The sequence below is a fragment of the Silene latifolia genome, chromosome 3 (genome assembly GCF_048544455.1).
Source record: "Silene latifolia isolate original U9 population chromosome 3, ASM4854445v1, whole genome shotgun sequence".
In the NCBI taxonomy this organism is placed as follows: domain Eukaryota; kingdom Viridiplantae; phylum Streptophyta; class Magnoliopsida; order Caryophyllales; family Caryophyllaceae; genus Silene; species Silene latifolia.
In genome coordinates this window covers 138,468,748-138,494,599 of record NC_133528.1, presented here as the reverse complement: position 1 = coordinate 138,494,599, position 25,852 = coordinate 138,468,748, and the positions used below count along the sequence as shown (strand labels likewise).

Sequence of the window (25,852 nt, the reverse complement as noted above, 5' to 3'; positions counted from 1 at the left end):
GTTTTATCGTGTTTTTATATCAGTGTAATTACATTCTATCTTGTAATGCTTGAAAAATACAGTGACTGAGATGTTATCAGAAGCCAACAAAATGATATGGAGAATAAATCCTCTTTGTATATTATTATGAATGAAATCAGTTTTAATTGCTAATACATCACATTAAAAAATCGACGAATCCTTAGACATCACTACAGATGATGGTAGTTCTACTGTCAAATGAAATTAAGATCTCCATTGAATCAAGAATGTCAATGAAGTCTGGACTGCTTAAAATCTAGGCAATTTAAGACAAAAGGGCTTTTGAAGGAGGTCGAAGAGCAACTGATCCGACTTCAGGTTTTGAGTACTTCTTGTAAACCGCTTTGAGCCTATGTTCAGGAGCAGATGAGTGAAAGCTTGCTAACAGTTTAGCACATTCCTGCATTTGGCCTTCTGAGTAGCCTGTGTAATGTCTCAGTGTTTCTGTCCAAGAGTGGCTACTGTTCAATGTTGAGCGAGCTGCGTACACACTTGAAGCGGCTAGGAGCGATGGAGGGTACTTGATTGTGGTCGAATAGTTCATCATCCCTAATTCAGCAAAGAAATACACCATCTTCTCCATCTGCATCAACCCAATATATACAATCAGTTAAGAAAAAGTCGATTCAGACGCGGGTTAGGTTAGAAAAAGTCGATTCAGAAGATATATACCTCTAGATCAGCAGGAACAGAAGCTTTCACATATCTGGTAAGGAACATGTATGGTGTAGGAACTGTCAAGTACCATTCTAACTTCCCAAGAATTGCTTTCTCCATTGCCAACACTTGTTCTCTGACATATGCCTTGTCTGATATCTGAACGAAATCGCTAACCTGCAAATAATAAACAATTAAACATCGAATTTACAAAATCAAACATATTGGATTGATGAGATTTGGTAAATGGCAAGTACCTCAGGTGCCCAAATTTCTTCATATTTGCAAGCAATAAGCATTGAGGCAATGCCAACCAACTGAAGCTCCTTCCTAGGGACCGCCTTCATCGACAGAAACCGATCAATGATGTTTACAGTAAGGTAAAGGGTTTCCTGCCTTAATTCAAACTTATGGTGAACTTCAATCAACCAATCCACAAGAATTGCTCTCATTTTCTCATTAATATCAGGTTGGATTCCCATGTAATCATGCAATCTACTCTCATTTTCAGCAAGCTTGTAGAACTTGTAGATGTCCTCTACATACTCAACTACTGCCAGTTCATCCTCCATGCTTCCTTCATCTATGTTTACTACCAATTCTTCAGGTTTCCTAGCTAGTCCACAGGCTTCCTTGCTGCGAGCCGTGAGGAAAGACGTCATGCTACCGGATTTCTTCTTCCTTGATGCTAAGCTAAGCTCTACCATCTTATCTGCACAAGGGGTTTTTTCATGGTTTACTGATACTGATACTGATACTGCAATTTCAGTTTTCTTTTTTTCTGGCATTTTAGTATGAATTGCTGCAGCTTTTCTCATCCTTGCTACATGATTCACATCCACCACTGGTTCTCCTTGTTTCTGTACACACATAATCAAGGAATCATTCAGTAAAAACATCATATAATCTCATCCAACCCAACAACATACAGAATCATTCAGTAAACAGATTATAAAAACTACCTTCTTTTTCTCAGCATTAACAGGTGCATTGGCAAGAAGCTGAGCACAGAATCTCCTGGTGAGAGGGCGGTTGACGGCCTGCGGCTTGACGATTCCGTTACCAGCAGCTCCTCCTCTTACTGTCACTACATTCCCAATATCTCCTAAAGCTGTCCTATTTCTCCTTTCTACTCCTTGACCCATTTTTTGTTGAACTCCGCCTATGATTTTATCATACCACAAAATTAGTGTCATGAAATTATGAAAACCCAATTAAAAAAGAAGATTAATTACAGACAATACAATAATCAATCCCTAAAAAATCTCATGCTTATTTTTCCCTAATTTTTTTGTTTATATTCTTACGGATTAATCCAAAGAAATCCCACTTACATACAAGAATTAATAATAATTACATTTAAAATAAAATTGAGTAAGAAAGATAAGACATACGAGTAAAAGAGAAATAATCAACTATATCGAGTGGTGGATGAATGTACGAGATTTGGGGGTCTCAAAGACGTCAACAAATACATTTTCGCGAATTTTGTCTAATCAATACTCGTAAATAATTCTAAAGTGACGTAAAAAAATTCGTCAAGACCGCAAAGAAACTTTTCTGAATCCGCTTCGTTTATTAATTTATACTACAAACATTCCAAACTAAAGAAACAACAAATTACTCCGTATTATTATTCATCAAAAACTCAAGCTCAGGAATAAAAAGAAATCAAACCCAGATTAAACTGTCATAAATCAACTACAGATTATGAAGAAAAGTGATGATGATATTTAAACTACCATATTATTCATACTACAAACATTCGAAACTAAAGAATCAACAAATTACTCCGTATTATTCATCAATAAAAAAGAAATCAAACCCAGATTAAACGAACTACAATAAATCAAACCCAGATTAAACTACAATAAATCAAATAAGATTATGAAGAAGGGTGATTGTAATTATTATACCTCTGGGTTGTTCTTGATAAACCGCTCTCGCTGCCATTATTATTGTTGTTAATTGCCTCTCTAACTCTCTCTATCTCTCTCTAGATTTGTTGAGAAGAAGATGTGAAATAATGAATGAATGAAGGTGTTGAGGAAGGAAACAACAATGGTGAATATATATATGGGTTTAAATGGAGGAAGGGAAGAGAAGGGGCAACGGTCGAATTTTGTAGGTGCAAAGGGTTATGGATCGTTGGATGCGCTCCTGTCCTAACGGTAAAGTCCTCCCTGTCGTTTCTTCCTTTTACCGCTTTTTCTTTATTTTTATTTTTATTTTATTATTCTTGCTTCGTTTTGTTTTGTTTAGGAAAGTGGGACCAATAGTTAAGGGCTTGAGCATCGGTCTAAAATCGGATTCACGACCCAAAAAAATAATTTAGGTGAATCCAAGACTCGGCCTAACAAAATCGATCTTAGACTGATTGAATCCGTATTTTTCGATTTGGTCCAATCTTGGACCGAAAATTATAATTATTTCATTTAACATTAAAATTTCGTAATTTATTTTCGCAGTACACATTTTACTCATTTCAGTACAATTTGCACTAAATTTTCCATTTGTCTACCCTTAACCTAAAAATATCAAACCTAATTCTCTCTACTTTCTCTCTATTGTTTTATTCTTAACTTCCTTCAATCTCATTCAAATTATTCAATTATAAATGATTATTCGAATATAGAACAAGTAATTAATTTACTAATCTATTTTTAATAATCAAATTGACTCTTTGTTAGGGTTTATGTTCAAATTAATTATTGTTAATTGATGTAGGATGCTAGGGATATTGGTGTATCGGTGACATCACCGGTAAAATGGACAAGCGTCGCCGTCGAAATAGATCACAGATTACATTCGAGAGGCCGTCATATGTAGTATATTTAAAAAAAAAAAATCAGAGAAGTAAACATATTACACGGCTGTATGGTAGTGCATTAGTGCATACGTATGTAGTATCAACGTACTACATTAAACAAAAATCGTTAGGCGCTTCGACAAGCCGGCAAGTGTAGTAAACAATTTCATATCTATGTAGTATAGTCGTATAGAGTACAACAACGTACTACATTAAATAAAAAAAAAAAAATATTAATTGTAGTAAATTAGTATATAGTACGAAAGGTTTACCGTCAGATCCTCTTCGCCGGCAAAATAGACGGCTGATGAATCCTCTCACCCAACATCGATAACAATAGTCTGAATTGCGGGTTTGTGAAATTATAGGGGAATGGAGGGTTGAAACAAGATGAAGGTTTGGAGAGAGAGGGGGGGAAGAGGTTAGAGAGAGAAAATGAAATGAAAAATGAAAGGGGCATAATTGTCAATACTGTACTGCGATGAGTAAAATGTGTACTGCGAAAATCAGCACCCTAAAATTTAATCTTGTTAAATCAAATAAATTGGTTGATATAAATATCTTTAACATAAATAACCATCAATATTAAGTTTGTAATATAATCGTGAAGATAAAATACTTGATTTATTTATAAGTTGCAAAAATTAGGCATAAACATCTAAATTTCGGTCCAGAATGAAATTAACCGGTCTTGGACCGGACCAGAACAAAAACTCAAACTTCATATGTGGCGGGGACCGTGCCTAAATGACTCTAGTCTGGGTTCGATTCAGGCCAGATGGATCCGGTCAGATCCATTTTTTCGGTCCATACTTAAACTTGCTCAGCCCTACTATTAGATGGTTTAGCATTAATTAGAGATGGAAGTGAATTGTGTCGGGCCTACCAACCGTGTCTAGGGCCTGGGGGAGAAAATGGCACATCCTAAACACGGGAAGGTGGGCTTTGCGCCGTGTTGTGACTTGTCGTGCTTGGACATGCCCATGCAATTTCTCCCCTTTAAGGCTTCAACCTTATTTTTTTGTATTTTGAGTGTGTCGTGTTGGGCTTGGGCTAGTCACTACCTTTTTCTTCAAACTTCGGCCCAGGCATGACCCATGGCGTGCCCTACCGTACCGTGATGGGTCGTGGGTCCCGTGTCGTGCTAAAATGGGTCATGGGTCTTGTTAGGTCGTGTCACTCCATCGGTATGCGTGTCGTTTCCATCTCTATAATTAATGCCAATAAGGTAATGGAAATGAAAATCGACCGTTATATAAAGTTGTCAAAATAAAATTTAGTTTACATAAATAAAGGGTGTGTTTTTATCTTGTTTGTTTACAGTAAATGTGTATATTTTATTAAACTCGTGTTATAATTAAGATGGTTTTATAGGAGAATTGTTGATGATTTAGTTCTCCACCGTATTTTTCTAATATACGGAGTAGTATAAAGTAACTCAGTATACTATAATTCTGATATAGGAGCGTCTTAGCTATAGGAGGGGGCTCAATGGAAGAAAAGCCCAAACTTAAGACTTAAGATGTGAGATTTTCAACATCTGATGAGATTATAGATTAGGGGATGAATTCCACCTTTTGTCCAATTTAAGAGGCTTAATCACTCATTTGAAACTTGAGTGGCTTAATCTCAACATTAGACAAAGTAATGAGGCTTGATTACCAATTTATCACATTCACGCAAAATTATTTTCTTAATATTCAATTTTTATTTTCATGGTAAGAACGAATTTTTTTTTTTTGACAATGGCAGGAGAATAACTTACAATGTTCTACCAGCAACAACGTAAGCTACTCGACTAGGTACCACCAAAAATCCGACAACTAAATCTAGCACTACAAAGCCATACCTAAGACATACATAATAATTATTTAAAACTAAAACTACAACATTAAGATAAGCTAGCTCCGCGATGATAGGATGGATTGACCACGTACAACCAAACCAGCTTCAACAGCACACTTGACTTCCAGAAGACATCGAAGCAAACGACCAGCAGAGTGGCAATGACAAGGTGTACTTCCGCTCTTGCGAAAAGAACGAAGACATAAAAAGAGATGAGCAAGACGACGAAGTTTGCCATCGGCGGAGATAAATCTCCTACGCCTTAGAAATCGAACCCTTTGACCAAAGACCAACACTTCAGAAAATCCTCCATGCAAAGAAGAAAGGACAATGACAGTTCATTAACCAAAATCCAGTCAAAAGAGGCCATAAAACGACATCTTCTGTCGAATCCAACCCACACATCACTACCAAAAATCTCCACAAGGAGATTTATTGAGACTAAAATCATAGAGGGGCTATAAAAAGACACCAATACCCCTATAAGAACTAAAAATACGACCCTACGATTCACCTCAAAGATTAAGGGACAAGACACCCATAACCAAAGGGAGGTTATTATTGAAGTAAATAGAGAAAATAACCAGCAACAAGAATAATGTATCATCAGTTAGAAGCGGAAACCACCACATCCGACCCAACCAACGACACTACCAAAGCCCCGACTCCACCCTACCCATCATGCCTAAAAAACAACAAAAGGGATACCCAAGCAGCCATGATCTCGCTCCGACAACAGAAAAAGACGACCACACCATACAATCCACAAATGGCACAACCGGCCCAACAAAGATCAAACTCGCAAAAGACACCAAGACACCCGAAATCCAAACGAACCCCTCCAGGACCGTCGGCTTGCATGCAACAACCCCCGCCGAGAAGACAACACAAACGACTCTATTAAACCGGACAAGACACAATAACGATGCCCGTTTCACCAAACGACTCCTTCTAGGACCACCGCCTCACAAGCAACTAGACCAAATCAGAACTAAACTGAGAGACATTAGTGGTAAAGGACATGGGACCGATAAGTGGGGTGAATGGGGAGATCACCATATCTGACCCAAATCACGACCACAAAGAAAACTCCAGAGGTGCGGATGAGCTATATTCATCGACACAGATTGACAAACAATAACAAGCAAGCCAACCCAGAGGTGGGGAAATGGAGGGATCACCTCTGGGTTGGAAACAAGAACGATGGTGACATGACAAAGGGACGGGACTGACAATGAGAGACAAGGACAACCAGATCTAACCAGGGGAAGGGCGAAGGGGTTGCATGCAAGGCTTCGACGACAGGACTGGGGAACGGAAGAACGGCCGACATCAGAACAACTGGAGAAAGACCGTCGCAACCAACAGACCACCGAGACAATACTAAGAACCGTCAAAGAAGAGGAGAAAGATCAAAACTTTATGGGCGGAAAACGAAGAGAGGCATGAGCAATCGCCGGAGTTAGGCCAAGGAAAGAGCCTAACTCCGGCGAAGGGTATGGGGAGAACGAGGGGTAGTGTGTGGCTAGAGGAGGCGGCGCCTCAAAGGGATTGATTATGTTTTTGTTTTTTAGAGGGAGGGGAGTTCTAGAGAAAGAGTGGTTATATTAAGTAAGAACGAATCTTGTTCCATAAATAATCCTATCTATGAACAAGCGGCTTTAGAGGTAATACTATCAATTAGTCTTATATAAAACAATTTTATACTAATTTAGTGTAAAATCATTCACTATGACCTATTTACCCTCGGAAAGAAACAAAAGGTATCAAACTATCAATGAAAGAAGTTATTTGGAGTTATACATGTCATGTAAGCGATTTACGATAAAACCAATCCAAACATAATTCTTCGGAGTATTATTCTATTAATGGATAAAAGTAGTTACTAAGGGGGTGTTTGTTTCAACTTATAAAGGTATGGGTTATGAGTTTGGAATGAGTCAAACCTATACTAGGTGTTTGTTTGGTAAAAATATGGGTTTCATACCCATACCTTGAACCCACGAGTTATGTGTTTCTCATATCCAAGGGGGGAGGTGGGTATGAGATTGATAACCATGGGTATCAAATAATAAAACAAAAAATCATGAAAAAACTTATGTGAAACATTTTAAATGATTTTTTTTTTACATCTATTTGATCAAATCTTCATTTTCATGATTTTTCAATATCAAAAATAATTATTTTTATTGTTGTATTTTAGATTTTTTTAATTTTGATTATGTTCAACCTCATTCTACTCAAAATTGAAACAAACACTGGGTATGAGGAATCAAGTTCCAAACTCATACCACCGGGTATGATTTCTGATTCCTGATTCCAAACCCATATCCATGCGCGAATCAAACATACCCTGAAAAGTTTTCATTCTACGATAACATGCCAAGTTATTAATTATTATACATGAAATATGTAAGACGGTTTTATAATAACTTAGCGTAACAACCACCGGAATCATTTGTGTTGTAGACTTGTAGTGCAAGCTCGAGAATCACTCTTGTGAATTGTGGTTGTCCCACCCTAATATCACTCCCGTTCCTACTCTATGCCATTTCAAACCTCTTTCCAGTTTCACAATCCTCTCTCACACTCTTTGCATTGTCTCGATTCTTGAATGCTTACCCACTAGTTCTTCGCCTCTTCGTATTTCCCCAATTCCATAGTCAACTCCTTCCTAATTTCCACTTTCTCCCCAATTTCCTCTCTAATTTCCTTCATTTCACTCCCAATTCTTTCTTTCCTTAGTTTCCTCCCTCCAAAACCCTAATCTTATACCTTAATTCCCTTCCCAATCCCCTCTCAATTCTCAATTTCAGCTCATTTCCTTGTTGGGTTACTTTAATTTCGCCACGAACCCTAATTTTCACCCAAATTTACAGCAGAAGGCGCGATTTTAGCATATGGGTTGTTCCAATTTTTGAATTACAGCAAAAGACGCAATCTTAATCATCAATGTCAGGTAATCCTAGGGTTAGGTCGATTAATCAAGCTCAATCGGAGCAAAGAAAGGTAATCATCGAACCCAAAAACCCGATAAACAAGCTGAATAAGAGGGCAGAGAGTGTAAAAGAGAAGAAACAAGCTCAATTACCACCCACATTGTCGCCGCCATTGAGGAACTTGAGTGCGCCGTCGAGTTTACGACACGGTAGTCAGCTGTTACGTGGGAATTTATCACTTAATGCGTCGTGTTCGTCTGATGCATCAACGGATTCTTCGCATAGTGGGGCGTCGACGGGAAGGATTAGTAGGAGTAGTGCGCCAAGTGTGAGGAGGAAGAATGAGGTGACTAAGTTTGATCGTGTTTTTAGTGATAATGGTGGTTATGGTAAAATGGCGAAAGTCGGGGTTAATAATGGTGATCATGGTGATGATGATGAATTAGTTGGTGATGTGGGTGGTTTGGTGTTGAAGAAAAGGTGTGGTTGGGTTACATCTTCTACTGGTATGATTTTGGATATGTTTTGATGTTAATAATGTTGTTATATAGTTATATATTCCGTTCGTCCCAATCATTTGTTTACATTTGATTAAATACCGCACAAAGAATGATAAAAGGTGAACAAATGAATGGTACGTTCTACTACGTAGGGATTATAATATGTGTATGTACTATGGTGTCAGTTCTGTCTTATGTTTTGAACTTTGAATGAAATTAGTGGTTTTTTTTAATGATAATGACTGTTAGCATGTAGTGACAGTAATAGGTGACTGCTAATGGCAGGGTAAGAGGGGTTCAGGTGTTACGTAGCGTTACCCTTCACAACACAATTAGGTTGGTTTTGTATGACTCATGATAACAATCGTGACGACCATTGGTGAAGTTGTTGCAACTTCACGAGAAAAAGAAGCACAACTAGTTTTGTGAACGATTTTGCTTTATTTCATTGTAATTAAGCAAGTCTTTGGTATTGTAAAGGGAAAGTTTGGAGAGGAATACTATCCGCCTCCTCTTTTGGATCTTATCTCCAATCTTCTTTTCGAGTACACCATTAAACTAACATATATTTCACCATCTTAGTTGACATTTTGTCAAGAAAAACAAATATTATGTTAACCGATTGTGAAAGAAGTTCTGTAACACTCGTCAAGTTTGGAGTGCTCCATGTTTTAAAACAGTATTTGTTGGAAAATGTCTGATGAATACTGGAATTTGGTCCTGAGTTCCGTTGTTGCTCCATTAAACAAGACCCTGTGAATTTTGTTTGCTTCGGTTTCAATGAGGTGGAGAGTTTATTGGTAATCAGACTGTTTGTTAGTTATGTTGTTGATTGTTAGATGTGGTGCAATAAAACTGAAGCATTTGCCAACATTTATATAAACGCACAATACATAGCATGCGAGTACAGGTTACCTCAGTGTATTTACCAACTAAGTTCTCAATAACTTGATTGTGAATGTCATTTTTTAAAATGTAAAATAAGAAACTGGTTGTGAATATGGTAATCAGTTAATACCAAAATTGGCTTCGGCCCAATATTGGCTAGTTAATGAAAGATACACAAAAGGTTCTGATACATCTAAGATTGTGTATTTCTTAGAATTGTGCGTTATTTCTTCAGACCCATTAGTTTGTTCTATCTTGAAAAGCCTATTACTTCCGTATTTGAGGCTCTCAAGTGCTAACTGTGATCCTCCTGGACAATACATTGTTTCCCATACTTAAGTGACATTAAAAAGTTTTTCTTCATCTCATTTCACCTGCAAAGTTTGAATTGTATCTACCTCGACAGAAATAAGTTTGTTACTATATGCCTTGATGGAACTTACACATGAACATTAGCTATAGAACTTAAACATGAACATTAGGTCTGGAACTTGACATTATTATAGGATATTATTACTCACACTTTTAGTGATAGCCATCTCTTTGAGTGTGCTGATTGGTAACTCAATTCAGGCTAGACCTCAAATTAGTTGGAGAAATAAAAATGTGAAGTTAGTGGACTTGCAGCTGTTGTTGCTCGAGAATTTACAACAGAGGGTGCAGTGAAATATCTAAATTTCTACTGCTTGCTTGCAATGTTGTTTATTTTTCTACACCTAAGCTTGAGACACAGTTAAATTGCTGTTCCTAGTCATAAAAGATTTTGGTGGATAAACAGTCATGTTTGGGAAACCAATGATCACATGTTGGAACAAAGGTGCCATTTAAGCATGTCTCCTCATGTTAGGAAGGTTGGTGATCTTTTGCGAAGAAAACTAGAAATAGCCTTAGCTAGAAAGCGAAAATTGAATTGATCAACTTTGCATCATTGTATTTATGGATGTGGAAGAGTGTAGTATGGCCGTATGACACATATAAAAGAAAATGTTCGTTGAGAACAAGGAATCATGTATTTAACACTAAGACAAGCATCATAAGACTCACAACAATGCTGGACTTTTCTTTATTAATGTTCTGTTGTTGAGGAGTGTTCGTAGCTTTTAGTAAAACTCACTATAAGAACCATCTATCCCCAATTCAAGAATCGAGATAGAAGCTGAAGTTTTGCTTTAGGGAACTAGAAAGCCATGAGGTGTTCCTTTCTTGGTACTGACTGGAATTTGCAGCGAGTTCATACAGTGGTGACATGCCTCTGCTTTAATGACTAGTTTCCAGGATGAGGGTTGCGAGTAAGAAATCCCAATTTTATTGTCCCCTTTCCCCCAAAATTTATCCCAAAATAATTGCCCCCTTTCTAAATTTAGCAAGTATTTACCCTACAAATTACTCATCCTTCACATTTTATTAGCTGTTCTTAAATCCACCAAAGATAGAAAGTAGAACAATATAAATGAGATGGAGGGAGTACTACATATCGGTTGGCAAATGGTACTCACTACCCACTCTTTGATTTCACATGTAGAACACGCTTATAGAAATGCCGATTTCTTTCAGGAGCACAGTCTTCTGTATTAATTAGTCTTGTGTTTGATATCAACTTGCCAATGTGCCTAACACTGCTCTCTTTTCTGAAATAGATCCATCATATGCCTCTTTTCACGATGAAGAATGGGGAGTTCCAGAGCATGATGACAAGTAAGTTACATTTAGAATGCTCAAGTTGCAGTTAATTTTTGACAAATTTCACTCTTATCATATTGGCTTACCTTTATTTAACAAAAACTTGTAGCAAATTGTTCGAGCTGCTCAGTCTTTCTGTTGCTTTAGCTGAGCTAACATGGCCGGCTATACTGAACAAGAGAAGTACATTCAAGTAATGGCAATATCTGTGTTCTGTTAATCATACTCCGTATTTCTACTGATTGCCTTATTAGTACATAAGAATCCTCAATAATTGGAACACTTTTTTGTTACTTGTCTCATCTCAGGGAGGTCTTTTTGGGGTTTGATCCAATCTCCATCTCTAAATCAAATGAGAAGAAGATTTGTGGCCCTGGTACTCTTGGCAGTAGCTTACTATCAGAGATGAAGCTCCGTAACATATTTGAAAATGCTCGTCAAGTTTGCAAGGTATGTTAAACTGATATGGTTATTTTAGACACTTTCAAATTTCAATCGACGCTATATCCATCCTTGAAAATAATTATGTGCATTTTGTTTTCTCTGTCAGTCAAGAGTTAACTCGAATAAACTATCTATAGTGTGTTTGAAAGGCCTTTTGGCAACATCAAGATCGACATTGTTTAGGTCTTTGAAATAGGAATAAGAATATTGAGTGGTTGCCTTCCCTTTCTAATGATGCAGATTAAAAGCGAGTTTGGGTCATTTGATAAGTACATATGGGGGTTTATGAACCAAATTCCCATAGTGAACAAGTTCCGATACTCTCGTCAGGTCCCGGCCAAGACCTCCAAAGCAGATTTAATTAGCAAAGATCTGGTTCGGAGAGGGTTTCGAGGAGTAGGTCCCACAGTCGTCTACTCGTTTATGCAAGCAGCTGGTTTGACCAATGATCATCTGACAACATGCTTCAGATTCCGGGAATGCGTTGAAGCCTCGGAAGGTCCCAAGGAAGATGGCCAAGCAACTATCGACGTGGATGAGACGGTAGACATGGTGAAGGTGGAGCTTACTAGAGCTTTGGATGAAGTTAGTATTTCTTCAGATTGACTAATCTTGTTGATATCTAGATTCCAGTCAGGAGAAGTATAAAATGTGAACTATTCATCCCAATTATACACAAAGGGGAAAAAAGAACCTGCTCACTGTGCTGAGGACACATTGCTAATGCGGGTCTGGGTCCGGGTTTCAGGAGTCACTTGTATATTTCTTGTGGATATTTGTGATATGGCTTTTCTTGTATAGTGTACTGTATTTGCTACTTTCCCTTTCTATTTATAGCTTTGGTTTCTCTGTAAGATGATTTCACGGCAAGTCCAATGTTCTTCGTTTATTAAAATAGCTAAATGAATTGACGTTGGGACGAGTCTGATACAAAACTGTGTTATGCTTGATTATTCTCACATTGCAGTCGAGTACCTGCTACGCTGCTACTGGATTTTTGAACCACGGACTCCCGCCGTATGAAAGCAATACTCTTAACTATTGAGTTAAACAGGTTAATTTGCTTTCAGATTTGCCCGTTGTCCTCTACTTATAACGAGCGAGAGCGATTGGCTAATCTGCTATAGCAAGAGAGAAATATGATTCATTCTCCTCTCCCCTCTCCCCTCTTCATTCGTACCCATACCTCAAAATTCCTATTTCCAATTAGCCACACCTCCCTGGTGTGGTGTATGGTGAAAGTAAATGTCGATGAGGGGAGAAGGAAGGGCTCGGGACGGGTATTAGGGTGGTTTGTCGGGATGATATGGAGAAGATTATGTGGCGGTGGGCAGAACCGCAGAACAAAGAAGAGTCAAAATGGAACCAAGAGTAGCGGAATTGGAGGCGTTCTTTGTTGGCGTCTAAAAGGAAAGACAAATGGGCATTCGACTGTCTTGGAGAGTGACTACGAGGAGATGATTGCCGATTTGCAACAGAGACGAGGTTGTCGAAGTGATTTTCGATGACATTATTGGGATGCGTGGTTGATTCGTTCAATTACATTATTTGGTCGTTCGTTGGCAGAAAATCTAATCGAATCGCTTATGAGCTCGCTCATTTGTCCGATGGGTCTAGTTGAACAATTTGGCTTGAACTCTCTACCTAGATGTATTGTTTTTTTTTTTGTGTGAAAGAAACCCTAACGGGTTATCATATATTACTCAAATCTGTAACCGCGATATCAACAAAAAACAGAGGTAAATCATCTGTCCAAAAACGCCTACCTATGGACCACGGAATAGCGTGAGCCACCTCGTGTGCCAACCTATTAGACAATCTACTAGTATATGTAAAAATAACAGACTAAAAAACAAACTAATTCTAAAAATATCGTTGTATATCAGGCAAATATCACTCCGGCCCTTTTTATTCTTCTGCAAATCAGTGACCACATTATGACAGTCACTCTCAATAATAATACTCCGCAAACCCAGACGTCTTGCTTCTTTGAGACCAAGGTACACAGCTTCTGCTTCCGCCATTGCCACATCCCGACCACCCTCAGCCTGAACTGCTGTAACACCCCCATACTCCAAGTGCCTTACCAGGACCACTCAGGTATGAAGACATTACCATCTCGGTTACCCGAGGCAATGATAATCAAACAACAATAAAGAAACAACATTTATTATAAATAGTTTAACGAATAGTTACAATCCATGAAACCAACTAAAAGTGCGATACATTATTCTCAAATGACTGTCTAACTGAAAAGTAAATAAACTAAGGCTACAGCGGAAGACTCCTATCGTCATGTCGTGGCATCCCAGCTATCCCAGTACTCATCTCAATACCTGCTCAATATCTGCTCACCATCCCCGAATGGATCACCGCAGGTTTACAAAACAACACCGGGGTCAGTACTAATCACACAATCAATATAGATAACAATAATAAGATAAACAGACAATGAAACACACACACACACACACACACACACACACACACACACACCACCAACTCCCATCATCTCAATCTTGACCGTCCACTTTGGACCCACCCGCCCGATGGGGGACCGCAGCCGTTCCCACCTAAGCCCCGCTCATCATACCGAGCGATAACCCTGTCCCATTAATGTGCACATCCCCTTCCGTGGCGGGTTCCACGAAGGGCGAAACTAGGGCGTGAAGTCACTCGCAAGTGACCCCACTCACCGAGAACGCATCTCGAGAACCATCAACAAAGAATCACAACCACAAACACAATACAATCATCACATCAAACAACTAGCTACAACACATCACCAATATCCCATTATGGGACTAATACTGAGTAGGAAATCCTACCTGGAAAGCACAACAAGCAGACGGTATCTACAGCTGTATCAAAACGCCTCTTCTACGAATCCTCCTCCTATCACATAACACATAGAGACTACACATCACATACTACACACAAAACCCCCAATCCCTAAATTAGGGTTTAACCAATCTTAACAAAGCATTATAAAAAAATATGTTAAAAGCTTACCCTTGACGCAAGGAACTCAACGATACGAATTACGACAAGAACTGACCGTCTGAACTCCGGGAATTGCTAAGAATGCGATTAGGAAGATGAAGTGGTCGCTTTCTCTCTTAAACGAGTTTTAGGTTTTGCAAAAGTGATTAAAACAATGACGATTATGTTTAAATACCTTAATCGCATAATTAACAAAACCCGAGAAAACTCCCCGTAAAACCGGACACTCGATCGAGTACCCAAGGTACTCGATCGAGTACCCCCTTACTCGATCGAGTACCCCAGCTACTCGATCGAGTACCCAACAGTCGAAACTATTTTATTTCGCAACTTACCCTTACTCGACAGAGTAAGGGCTACTCGATAGAGTACCCCAAGACTTATAAATACGGAGTATTACAGTCTTCCCTCCTTAAAAGGAACTTCGTCCCCGAAGTTCAAACCACTACCAAACAAAGGTACTCCCACAACATTCCCGACTCAAAAGCCAAACAAAATTTTAACATAACATAAAACATGATACTAACCCAACTCATCCCGACAAACATACCGACACTACCTATAAAAGGTGTATAAAACTCTTAAAACTGCTCGCGATCATCTCCTACCCCCCTAAAAGAAACAAGGTTACGTCCCCGTAACCATACATACCTGATCAAAAAGGAAAGGGTAACGCTCTTTCATGATATCCTCTGCCTCCCATGTAGCTTCCTCAGTCTTGTGGTTAGACCAAAGGATCTTAAGCAAAACTGTCTCACCACTCCTAGTCTTCCTAACCTTTCGGTCTAGAATCTGCTTAGGCACCTCCAGATATGATAAAGACTCATCTAGCTCTAAGCTCTCTGCCTCCAACACATGTGACGGGTCACTCACATACTTCCGCAGCTGCGATACATGAAACACATTATGCACTCTCTCCAACGCAGCTGGTAAAGCCAAACGATAAGCAACTTCCCCAACTCGCTCTAAGACCTCATAAGGCCCTATAAACTTCTGACTTAACTTGCCTTTCTTCCCAAATCTCATAACTCCACGCATCGGAGACACTTTCAGAAGAACCTTGTCCCCAACTTGAAACTCTATGTCCCGACGATGTAGATCTGCATAACTCTTTTGTCGATCCCGGGCTGCTCTCATCCGTTCCCCGATCATCTTAACTGTTCCACCATCTCATGCACCATCTCTGGTCCTAAAACCACTTTGCCTCAAAGACTATCGTCCCAACAGATTGGACTCCTACATCTCCTCCCATACAAAGCCTCAAACGGTGCCATACCAATACTAGTGTGATAGCTGTTGTTGTAAGAAAACTCTATCAAGTCCAACCTCTGCTCCCAGCTACCACCAAAATCCATCACACAAGCTCGCAACATATCCTCAAGAGTCTTGATTGTTCTCTCAGTCTGCCCGTCTGTCGCAGGATGAAATGCTGTACTCATCTTCAAAGCTGTTCCCAACGATTCCTGCAACTCCTTCCAAAACCTTGATATAAACCTCGCATCTCTGTCAGACACTATGTCCTTAGGGACTCTATGTAACTTAAGCACGTTCTTTCGATAGGCCATAGCCAGTTGTGCCTTAGTCCATGTATCTTTCATTGGAACAAAGTGAGCTGACTTGGTCAGACGATCCACTATCACCCAAATCATGTTGTTACCTTGTTGACTCTTAGGCAAACCCACAATGAAATCCATGGAAATGGATTCCCACTTCCACTCAGGCACCTCTAAAGACTGAATCTTACCTTGTGGTCTTCTCTGTTCCCCTTTAACTCTTTGGCAGGTCAAACAACGGGACAAAAACTCAGCTGTCTCTTTCTTCATCCCAGGCCACCAAAACGTTTTCTTCAAATCCTTGTATAGCTTGTCTCCACCTGGATGAACTGAGTATGGTGTGCAATGCGCTTCTGTCATGATCGTCTTTTTCAACTCCTCATCATTAGGCACACACCACCTACCATCAAACCTCAAACTACCATCTGTATGAATAGAAAACCGGGACACTGTCCCTTTCTCTACTCCAGCTCTCCACTCCACTATCTTAGGATCCAAGGCCTGTTTATCCCGAATATCATCATAAAACTCAAGCTGTACTGTCATATCGCCCATGGCATCTCCTTTCTGCATCATATGTATCCCAAAGCTCGCTACCTCATCCCTCAGCCTCATCAAAGATAGAGCTGTACACAAGGAATGTACACTCTTCCTACTCAAAGCATCAGCTACAACGTTGGCCTTCCCTTCATGGTAGATGATTTCCATGTCGTAGTCGCCAATCAACTCCATCCACCTACTCTGTCTCATGTTCAACTCCTTCTGCGTGAAGATGTACTTAAGACTCTTGTGATCAGAAAATACCTTAAAGACTGCTCCATAAAGGTAATGTCTCCAAATCTTGAGAGCAAACACCACTGCACCCAACTCCAGATCATGGGTAGGGTAGTTCTCCTCATAAGGCTTCAACTGCCTAGAAGCATAGGCAATCACTTTACCATTCTGCATCAACACACATCCCAACCCATTCTTCGAGGCATCCGTATAAACCTCAAAATTCTCGCTCCCTTCAGCAATGCGAGGACAGAGCCGTGGTTAAACACTCCTTTAATGTTTGGAACGCCGTCTCACAACTCTCATCCCAACGAAACCTGTTCTCTTTCCTCATCAACGCCGTCATCGGTCTAGCTATCTTGGAGAAATCTTTCACGAACCGTCTGTAGTATCCAAATAAACCCAAGAAACTCCTAACCTCAAAGAACATTCTTCTGCTTCCCACTTTGTCACTTTGCCTCAATCTTCGCCGGATCCACAAACTACCCCATCTTTAGAGATTACATGCCCCGAGAAAAAGCAACTTTCTCTAACCGAACTCACACTTGGAAAACTTAGCATACAACTCATGATCCCTCAAAGTCTGCAACACGATCCTCGGATGCTCCTCATGCTCCTCCTTAGTCTTAGAGTAGACTAAGATATCATCGATAAACACTACTACAAACTGGTCCAAGAACTGTCAAGATTCTATTCATCAAATCCATAAACACTCGCCGCGCATTAGACAACCCAAACGGCATCACCACATACTCATAATGGCCATACCTTGACGTGAAAGCTGTCTTTGGTATATCCATCTCTCTAATCTTCACCTGATGGTACCCCGACCTCAAATCAATCTTAGAAAAGACTGTTGCACCGCTCAGCTGATCAAACAGGTCATCTATCCTTGGCAAAGGATACTTGTTCTTTATCGTCACACGGTTCAGCTCCCTGTAATCTATGCATAGCCTCAAACTCCCATCTTTCTTCTTTACGAAAAGAACTGGTGCTCCCCAAAGCGATACACTTGGTCTAATGTATCCCTTCTCTATCAGATCATCCAACTGCTTCCTAAGCTCCTCCATCTCCTTAGGACCCATACGGTACGGTGCCTTAGAGATTGGCCCTGTCCCTGGCTTCAACTCTACGGTGAAATCTATCTCCCTCTTCGGTGGCAACCCCGGAATCTCCTCTGGAAAAACATCTGCAAACTCTCCCACCACTGGTATCTCATCAACTGTCGGGCTCTCTATCCGGTCATCTCTCACATGACACAAGATCAACGAACATCCCTTCCTCAGATAAGACTTCAAGGTGACAGCTGCAATCAACTTAACTTTGGGTTTGACTAGAAACCCACGATAAGACACACTAACACCCTTAGGACCTCGTAAGGATACTTTCTTTTGATGACAGTCTATCTTAGCTTTATACTTTCCTAACCAATCCATCCCAACTATCATCTCAAAACCATTAAAAGGAAACTCTAGCAAGTCTACAGGGAAATCAACTTGCCCAACTATCAAAGATACATCTCTAAACAACCTCCCACACGATACAGACTCACCCGAAGGTATGAAAACTTGCTCACTAACAGACTCATATACTCTCAAACCCAACTGTTTTACATGACTCGAAGACACAAACGACTGAGAAGCCCCCGAATCAAACAAAACAAACGTAGGAATACCGTTAACAAGGAATGTACCGGTGATAACGTGCGCATCCTCCTCAGCTGCATTATTCTCCATCATGAACAACTTGCCATCGGTCTTCCGCCCACCTCCCCGGACAAGATCTTGGGCGATGCGGTCGGCTTAGCACCCGACCCTTGATTGTTGTTGTTGTTCGTCGGTGTCTTCGATAAGAATTACCGCCGTTGCGGTTGCCTCCACTCTGTAACTCGACTTCCCGGTTTGGCCATGATCCGGTCGGTCATTTGCTTGCGAAGCTCGTGCGAGTCTCGAAAAGATCCCGGTGCGCTCGTGCACTCATGTCTCTTGTGGCCCACACCACCACAACCAAAGCAGGTCACTCCCCAACTATTACTCACACTCCCATGGCCACGCCCAAAGGAAGCCCCACTAAACCCGGACCAAGCAGAAAAAATCCCTTAGATGATTGTGGTTGCCTTTCTTGTGATTCGATTGGCCACCACCCTCGCTCTCGGACTTCCTCTTCTCACCACCTCGACCTCTCCCGAGCCATCTCCACCAACCTCTCGGCTCTTCCAGCCCTCTCATAAGCTTCCTTAACATCGGTAAGGATCCCCACGGGTAACTTGTCCATAATCGTGGTAGTCAACCCCCTTTCAAACCTCAATGCCAGGTTCTCCTCACTCAAACCCATATCCTCGGATACCTGGACTTCTCATTGAACTGTCAGTAGTACTCGACTACCGACATCTCGGCGGTCATCTTAAACTTATCAAACTCTTCCCTCAACTTACTCCTTACATGCTCCGTTTAACTCCTTCCTCACAACCCCTCTACGAAACTCCTCCCAAGGTATAGCAGGTAAGCCTTGGTTGGTGTATATCTCCTTAGCACTCACCTTCACCGAATCCCACCACTTGCCTCTTGCCTCCCTCGGATAGAACGCACTGTTCCACTCTCATCTCATCGGGACAATGAACCAAGTCTAAGATGTTCTCCATCTCTCTCGACCAACTATCAAGAAGGTTAGGTTCCCCAACCCCTTTGTATTCCTTCGGGTTAAACCTCGCAATGTAGAGGCTGATTTTAGAATGATCAACCTCCTTCTCCTTACTCTTATCCTTGTCCTCATTCACTCTCTTCAGGGTCTCAGTAAGAGCATCCTGGTGCTCTAACATCTTAACGATGTCATCCACGGTCATAAGCTCAGCTCTCGCGTACAAAGCAGTTCTCTTGGGCGGCATCTTGAAACTATATATATATATAAGAAAAGGGGTAGATATGAACATACGTACTAAACTTCAAAACACGAAGACGCGACCCCCAGAACCTACTCGATCGAGTTCCCAAACCCACTCGATCGAGTAACGGGCTACTCGATCGAGTGCCCCACGTACTCGATCGAGTACCCAAACTCCAAACCAAACAAACCTTCGATCTCTTTCCTACTCGATCGAGTATCTAGGCTACTCGATCGAGTGACCCCCTACTCGATCGAGTACCCCTAGTTACTCGATCGAGTGCCCCAAAACTCGATTCTGGACTCAAAATCGCCAAAAACCCACCCGATCGAGTCAGTCTCACTCGATCGAGTAACACTAACTCGTAAAAGCTACCCGCATGTTACGTCATATGCTAACATGGTAAACTTTATAAATCACATATTATATCATAACAATCATGCTATTAATTGCCACGTTGTAAAACATTCAACATGCTATCATTTCATCAACAGTTTCTATATATCATCACTTTTCTTTCACCTTCTCAACTTCCAACTTCGAACATCCAACAATCAACACATTCCATCAAATTTGTAAACAAGTTAACCAAACACACATACAACTCGACAAACACTTCCCCATGTGACCGGTTCAAAGTTGTAGGGCGACCCCCGCGACTTTAGGACGTCTCCCAAGCCTTTGCACTAGCTCCTACAACCTTTACCCCGGGTTCATTTTAATTGACTCCCTATGTTCATTAAGTTCATTGGTTACAGGTTTCAGGATCGTCGCTCTGATACCATTTGTAACACCCCCATACTCCAAGTGCCTTACCAGGACCACTCAGGTATGAAGACATTACCATCTCGGTTACCCGAGGCAATGATAATCAAACAACAATAAAGAAACAACATTTATTATAAATAGTTTAACGAATAGTTACAATCCATAAAACCAACTAAAAGTGCGATACATTATTCTCAAATGACTGTCTAACTGAAAAGTAAATAAACTAAGGCTACAGCGGAAGACTCCTATCGTCATGTCGTGGCATCCCAACTATCCCAGTACTCATCTCAATACCGCTCAATATCTCGCTCACCATCCCCGAATGGATCACCGCAGGTTTACAAAACAACACCGGGGTCAGTACTAATCACACAATCAATATAGATAACAATAATAAGATAAACAGACAGCTGAACTGTCACACACACACACACACACACACACACACCACCAACTCCCATCATCTCAATACTGACTGTCCACTGGACCCGACCACACCATGGGGGACCGCAGCCGTTCCCACCTAAGCCCCGCTCATCATACCGAGCGATAACCCTGTCCCATTAATGTGCACATCTCCTTCCGTGGCGGGTTCCACGAAGGGCGAAACTAGGGCGTGAAGTCACTCCCGCAAGTGACCCCACTCAGCCGAGAACGCATCTCGAGAACCATCAACAGCAATCACAACCACAAACACAATACAATCATCACATCAAACAACTAGCTACAACACATCACCAATATCCCATTATGGGACTAATACGAGTAGAAATCCTACCGGAAAGCACAACAAGCGGACGGTATCTACAAACAGTGTATCAAAACGCCTCTTCTACGAATCCTCCTCCTATCACATAACACATAGAGACTACACATCACATACTACACACAAAACCCCCAATCCCTAAATTAGGGTTTAACCAATCTTAACAAAGCATTATAAAAAAATATGTTAAAAGCTTACCCTTGACGCAAGGAACTCAACGATACGAATTACGACAAGAACTGACCGTCTGAACTCCGGGAATTGCTAAGAATGCGATTAGGAAGATGAAGTGGCTGCTTTCTCTCTTAAACAGGGTTTTAGGTTTTGTAAAAGTGATTTAAAACAATGACGATTATGTTTAAATACCTTAATCGCATAATTAACAAAACCCGAGAAAACTCCCCGTAAAACCGGACACTCGATCGAGTACCCAAGGTACTCGATCGAGTACCCCAGCTACTCGATCGAGTACCCAACAGGTCAGAAACTATTTTATTTCGCAACTTACCCTTACTCGACAGAGTATACCCTTACTCGACAGAGTAAGGGCTACTCGATAGAGTACCCCAAGACTTATAAATACGGAGTATTATAACTGCTACCGCCCACGCCACTCTCCCTTGCTCATCTTGGCAAACTGCCCCATCCACACTCCCAGACCCTCCTTAACGCCCGCATCGACATTAATCTTCCATACGCCTGCACCCGGCCTCACCCACCCGCCAAAAGACCGACCACACCCCCCTCTCCCTCGCTGCCCTCGCTTCATCCTCTTGAGTACACTGCATCTCCCAGCTTATATCCATTACTCTCCGGACTATAGCCTCACAACTCCACCCACGACCATCAAAAATCATCTTATTCCGCTGCTCCCATATCACCTAACAAGTAGTCATAAACATCACCCTTTCCTTCTCCCCCATATCACGGATTAACAACTCCACCCACTCCCTAACATCCCCGCCACCAACCGTTCCTTGCACATCTAAGCCGACACCTTCCCATACATCATCATTCCACCCACAATCCCTCAAGACATGGACACAGACTCAGCTTCAAAATGACACCGAGGACAAGAGCCATCCACCCCTCTTAGACGTGCTGCTATATTAGCCTTGACCGGCAACGCATTGTTACACAGCTGCCACATAAAAGCTTTAATACGCGGTAAAACCGGGGCAACCCATAACGTCTTCCACAACCAACCCCCCATCGAGCTATCCGACTGCTCCCCCTCTCCGCTCTTATCTGCTGCTAACAGACGATACCCCTCCTTCACCGAGTACTCCCCATCCTTCGCCTTATCCCAACACCGGCTATCCTCCCTAGAATGCTCACTCAGACGGATATTCAAAATCCTTTCCACCTCAAAAGGCAGAAAAACAGCCTCCACCTTCTCCCGATCCCACCGTGACTCACCCACCACCATAAGCTCTGCTACTTTCATCTCAAGATCATTATCCTCTCTTGGCGAGACAACACACCTAGAAGAGGTATTGGGTATCCAAGGATCCAACCAAACCCGCGTATCAATTCCATTACCCACTCTTTTCCTTAAGCCCAAACCCATAACACACTTTGCCTCACAAATACTCCTCCATGTATAGCTCGGATTGTTACCTATTGGCGCATCTATAAACGTGCCATTCGGAAAGTACTTACCCTTCAAAAACCGCACCATCAAACTGCCATCATCACAAATTAACCGCTATGCCTACTTCGCTAACAGAGCCAAATTGAAATTTTCAAAATCACGGAAACCCATGCCCCCTCTCACCTTTGCCCGACACATAAACTCCCAAGACAACCACGAAATCTTTCGCGCACCTCCAGCTGAACCCCACCAAAATCTCGATACAATAGACCGAAGGTCATTGCAAAAATTAACTGGTAATTTAAAAACACTCATCGCATAGGTAGGAATAGATTGGGCAATTGCCTTTATCAAAGTTTCCCTACCTGCTCTGCTAAATAACTTACCTCGCCAACCTTGCATTTTATTATTAAGTTTATCACAAACAATTTTGGTGAGAGCATGCTTAGACTGCCCTATAACCGTCGGCAAACCCAGATACCTGTCCTGCTCCGCAACGACCTGCACACCCAAGACTCTCGCCACCTTCTCCCTTCGCCACTCCACCGTGCCCTTACTGAAAGATACCATCGTTTTCTTCTTACTTACAAGCTGCCCTGACGCCCTCTCATACTTACTCAAAACATCCATGACAACTCGAGCTTGGTTCTCATTTGCCTTAACAAAAATAATACTATCATCTGCGAAAAACAAATGAGAAACCACCGGTGCCCCAGGTGCCACCCGAATCCCATGCAAGACCCCCTCCTCCACTTTCCTCCTAATCATACTAGAAAGCACCTCTGCACAGAGAATAAACAAATACGGAGACAAAGGATCACCCTGTCGCAGACCTCGAGTAGGAACAAAAGGCTCAGACGGAGCCCCATTAATTAACACCTCATATGACACCGACCGAACACATCTCATGTTATTAAATATCCACTGCCCTGCAAACCCCATAGCCTGTAACACCCTCTCCAAAAACACCCACTCAACCCTGTCATATGCCTTAGCTATATCAAGCTTTAGAGCCATATGCCCCCCCACCACTTCGGGCATTCTTCATATAATGAAACATCTCAAAAGCAACCAGAATATTATCAGAAATTAACCTACCGGGAGTAAAAGCACTCTGATTTTCCGAGACTAAGTCGCCCAAAAATATTTTAAGCCGGTTAGCGAGAACCTTCGCCACTAGCTTATATAAAACATTGCACAAGCTTATCGGTCGATAGTCAACAAATCTGTCCGGCGCCTTCTTCTTTGGAATTAAGACAATATGAGTTTTATTAATAACAGCAGGGAACTCACCTCCATTTAGAATCCGCAGCACCAAACGAGTAACAGATGGACCCACAATATGCCAATATGTTTGATAAAAAAGCGCATTCATCCCATCAGGCCCAAGAGCTTTCAACGGGTGCATTTGTTGCAGCGCTTCGAAGACTTCCTCTCCCCTATACTCGCCCCCAAACACTTCATTCATCGCCCCCGTAACCCTATCTCGCACACCCACCAATAACTCGCTAAAACCCGCCGGCTTGGAAGACGTACACAGCGATTTAAAGTGCTTCACTGCTGCCGCCTTTATACCCCTCTCTCCGGTAATGACCCGTCCCTCCTCATCAGTCACACGACATATCCGGTTCTTTTTCTTACGTTGCCCAGCCTTCCTATGAAAGTATTTTGTATTCCGGTCCCCCTCTTTTAACCATAATGCCCGAGAACGTTGTTGCCAAAAAATTTCTTCCTGCTTAAGTAAATCATTCAACTCCCTCATAACAACTTTCCTTTCCCGTACATTACTTACTGATCTCTCATTTACATTTAACCACTCAAGCCTCTTCCTCTTTCTATTAATATCCCTCATAATCTTACCAATACTCAATCCTTTCCATTTCTGCAGCTCCCTTGCACACCTAGAAATCGTATCTACAACATCCCAGTCACTCTCCTCCCAAGCTCGCCTAATTGTATCTTCACACCCTTCTTCGCCAACCCATATCTGTTCAAAACGGAAATTCCGCTTATAGCGCCCATCTATACCCTCCATGGCGTCCGGCACCACTTTAATAGGAGAATGATCGTCACTCCCGCCCTAAATGAATTACCTTTGCATAAGGAAAAAGTTCCCTCCACCCTTCGTTCTTCATTGCCCGATCTAGCCGACATTTCCTATTATCCTCCCCAGCCTGCCCATTGTCAAAAGTAAACGCATACCCCTCCACATCTAAATCACTCAGCTCACACACATCCACAGCATCCCTAAAATTATTCATTTGCCACTGTGCCCTCGTACCCCCCTTCATTTCATTAGCAAAAAGAATTTCATTAAAATCACCCATGCAAAGCCACGACCCCTGCGACTCAGCTGCGAGTGACCGTAACAGCGACCAAGACAGGTGACGGTCCTGGGACCGCAGGCCACCCATAAAAACCAGTGCATCTCCAATCCTGTTCATCCACCCGTATATCAAAATCCATAAAATGAACATAAGCAGATCGAAAAGTGACATGAATATCTTTTTTCCACAGAAAAGCAAGCCCTCCAGAACGACCCATACTATCAACAGACATACTACTATACTCGTCAAAACTCGCCATAACTAAAGCAAACTCTACACTACTCAGCTTCGTTTCACAAAGGAAAACTAAAGCTGGGGTCTCCCTTCGGATAAGATTCCGGAGCCCTCCAACTGCATCGGGGTTGCCCTGTCCTCTGCAGTTTAGGCTTAAGAGATTCAT

At 41.5% G+C, this 25,852-nt stretch overlaps 4 protein-coding genes and 1 long non-coding RNA gene across 5 annotated transcripts; 1 reads left to right on the top strand and 4 right to left on the bottom strand.

Moving 5' to 3' along the window:
- Positions 1 to 79: 79 nt before the first annotated feature.
- Positions 80 to 2,723, bottom strand: LOC141648150 (G2/mitotic-specific cyclin S13-7-like). The gene is made up of 5 exons (XM_074456632.1): positions 2,595 to 2,723; positions 1,641 to 1,840; positions 936 to 1,538; positions 694 to 855; positions 80 to 604 (listed from the first exon to the last, which is right to left on the bottom strand). The coding sequence occupies exons 1-5, from the start codon at positions 2,629 to 2,631 to the stop codon at positions 287 to 289; spliced, it is 1,320 nt and encodes a 439-aa protein (XP_074312733.1). The 5' UTR covers positions 2,632 to 2,723; the 3' UTR covers positions 80 to 286.
- Positions 2,724 to 7,852: 5,129 nt separating this feature from the next.
- On the top strand, positions 7,853 to 12,694 carry LOC141648149 (uncharacterized). Its single transcript, XM_074456631.1, has 5 exons — positions 7,853 to 8,777; positions 11,297 to 11,354; positions 11,449 to 11,532; positions 11,648 to 11,789; positions 12,024 to 12,694. Exons 1-5 carry the CDS (start codon positions 8,285 to 8,287, stop codon positions 12,387 to 12,389), a joined length of 1,143 nt encoding a protein of 380 aa, XP_074312732.1. The 5' UTR covers positions 7,853 to 8,284; the 3' UTR covers positions 12,390 to 12,694.
- Positions 12,695 to 13,925: 1,231 nt separating this feature from the next.
- On the bottom strand, positions 13,926 to 14,722 carry LOC141646326 (uncharacterized). The gene is made up of 2 exons (XR_012545509.1): positions 14,612 to 14,722; positions 13,926 to 14,130 (listed from the first exon to the last, which is right to left on the bottom strand). It is a non-coding gene; the product is annotated as an uncharacterized LOC141646326 (long non-coding RNA).
- A 7,839-nt stretch (positions 14,723 to 22,561) lies between these two features.
- LOC141649780 (uncharacterized) lies at positions 22,562 to 24,067 on the bottom strand. The gene is made up of 3 exons (XM_074458460.1): positions 23,512 to 24,067; positions 23,309 to 23,418; positions 22,562 to 23,194 (listed from the first exon to the last, which is right to left on the bottom strand). Exons 1-3 carry the CDS (start codon positions 24,065 to 24,067, stop codon positions 22,562 to 22,564), a joined length of 1,299 nt encoding a protein of 432 aa, XP_074314561.1.
- A 58-nt stretch (positions 24,068 to 24,125) lies between these two features.
- On the bottom strand, positions 24,126 to 25,852 carry LOC141649779 (uncharacterized). Its single transcript, XM_074458459.1, has 3 exons — positions 25,490 to 25,852; positions 25,219 to 25,410; positions 24,126 to 25,112 (listed from the first exon to the last, which is right to left on the bottom strand). The coding sequence occupies exons 1-3, from the start codon at positions 25,850 to 25,852 to the stop codon at positions 24,126 to 24,128; spliced, it is 1,542 nt and encodes a 513-aa protein (XP_074314560.1).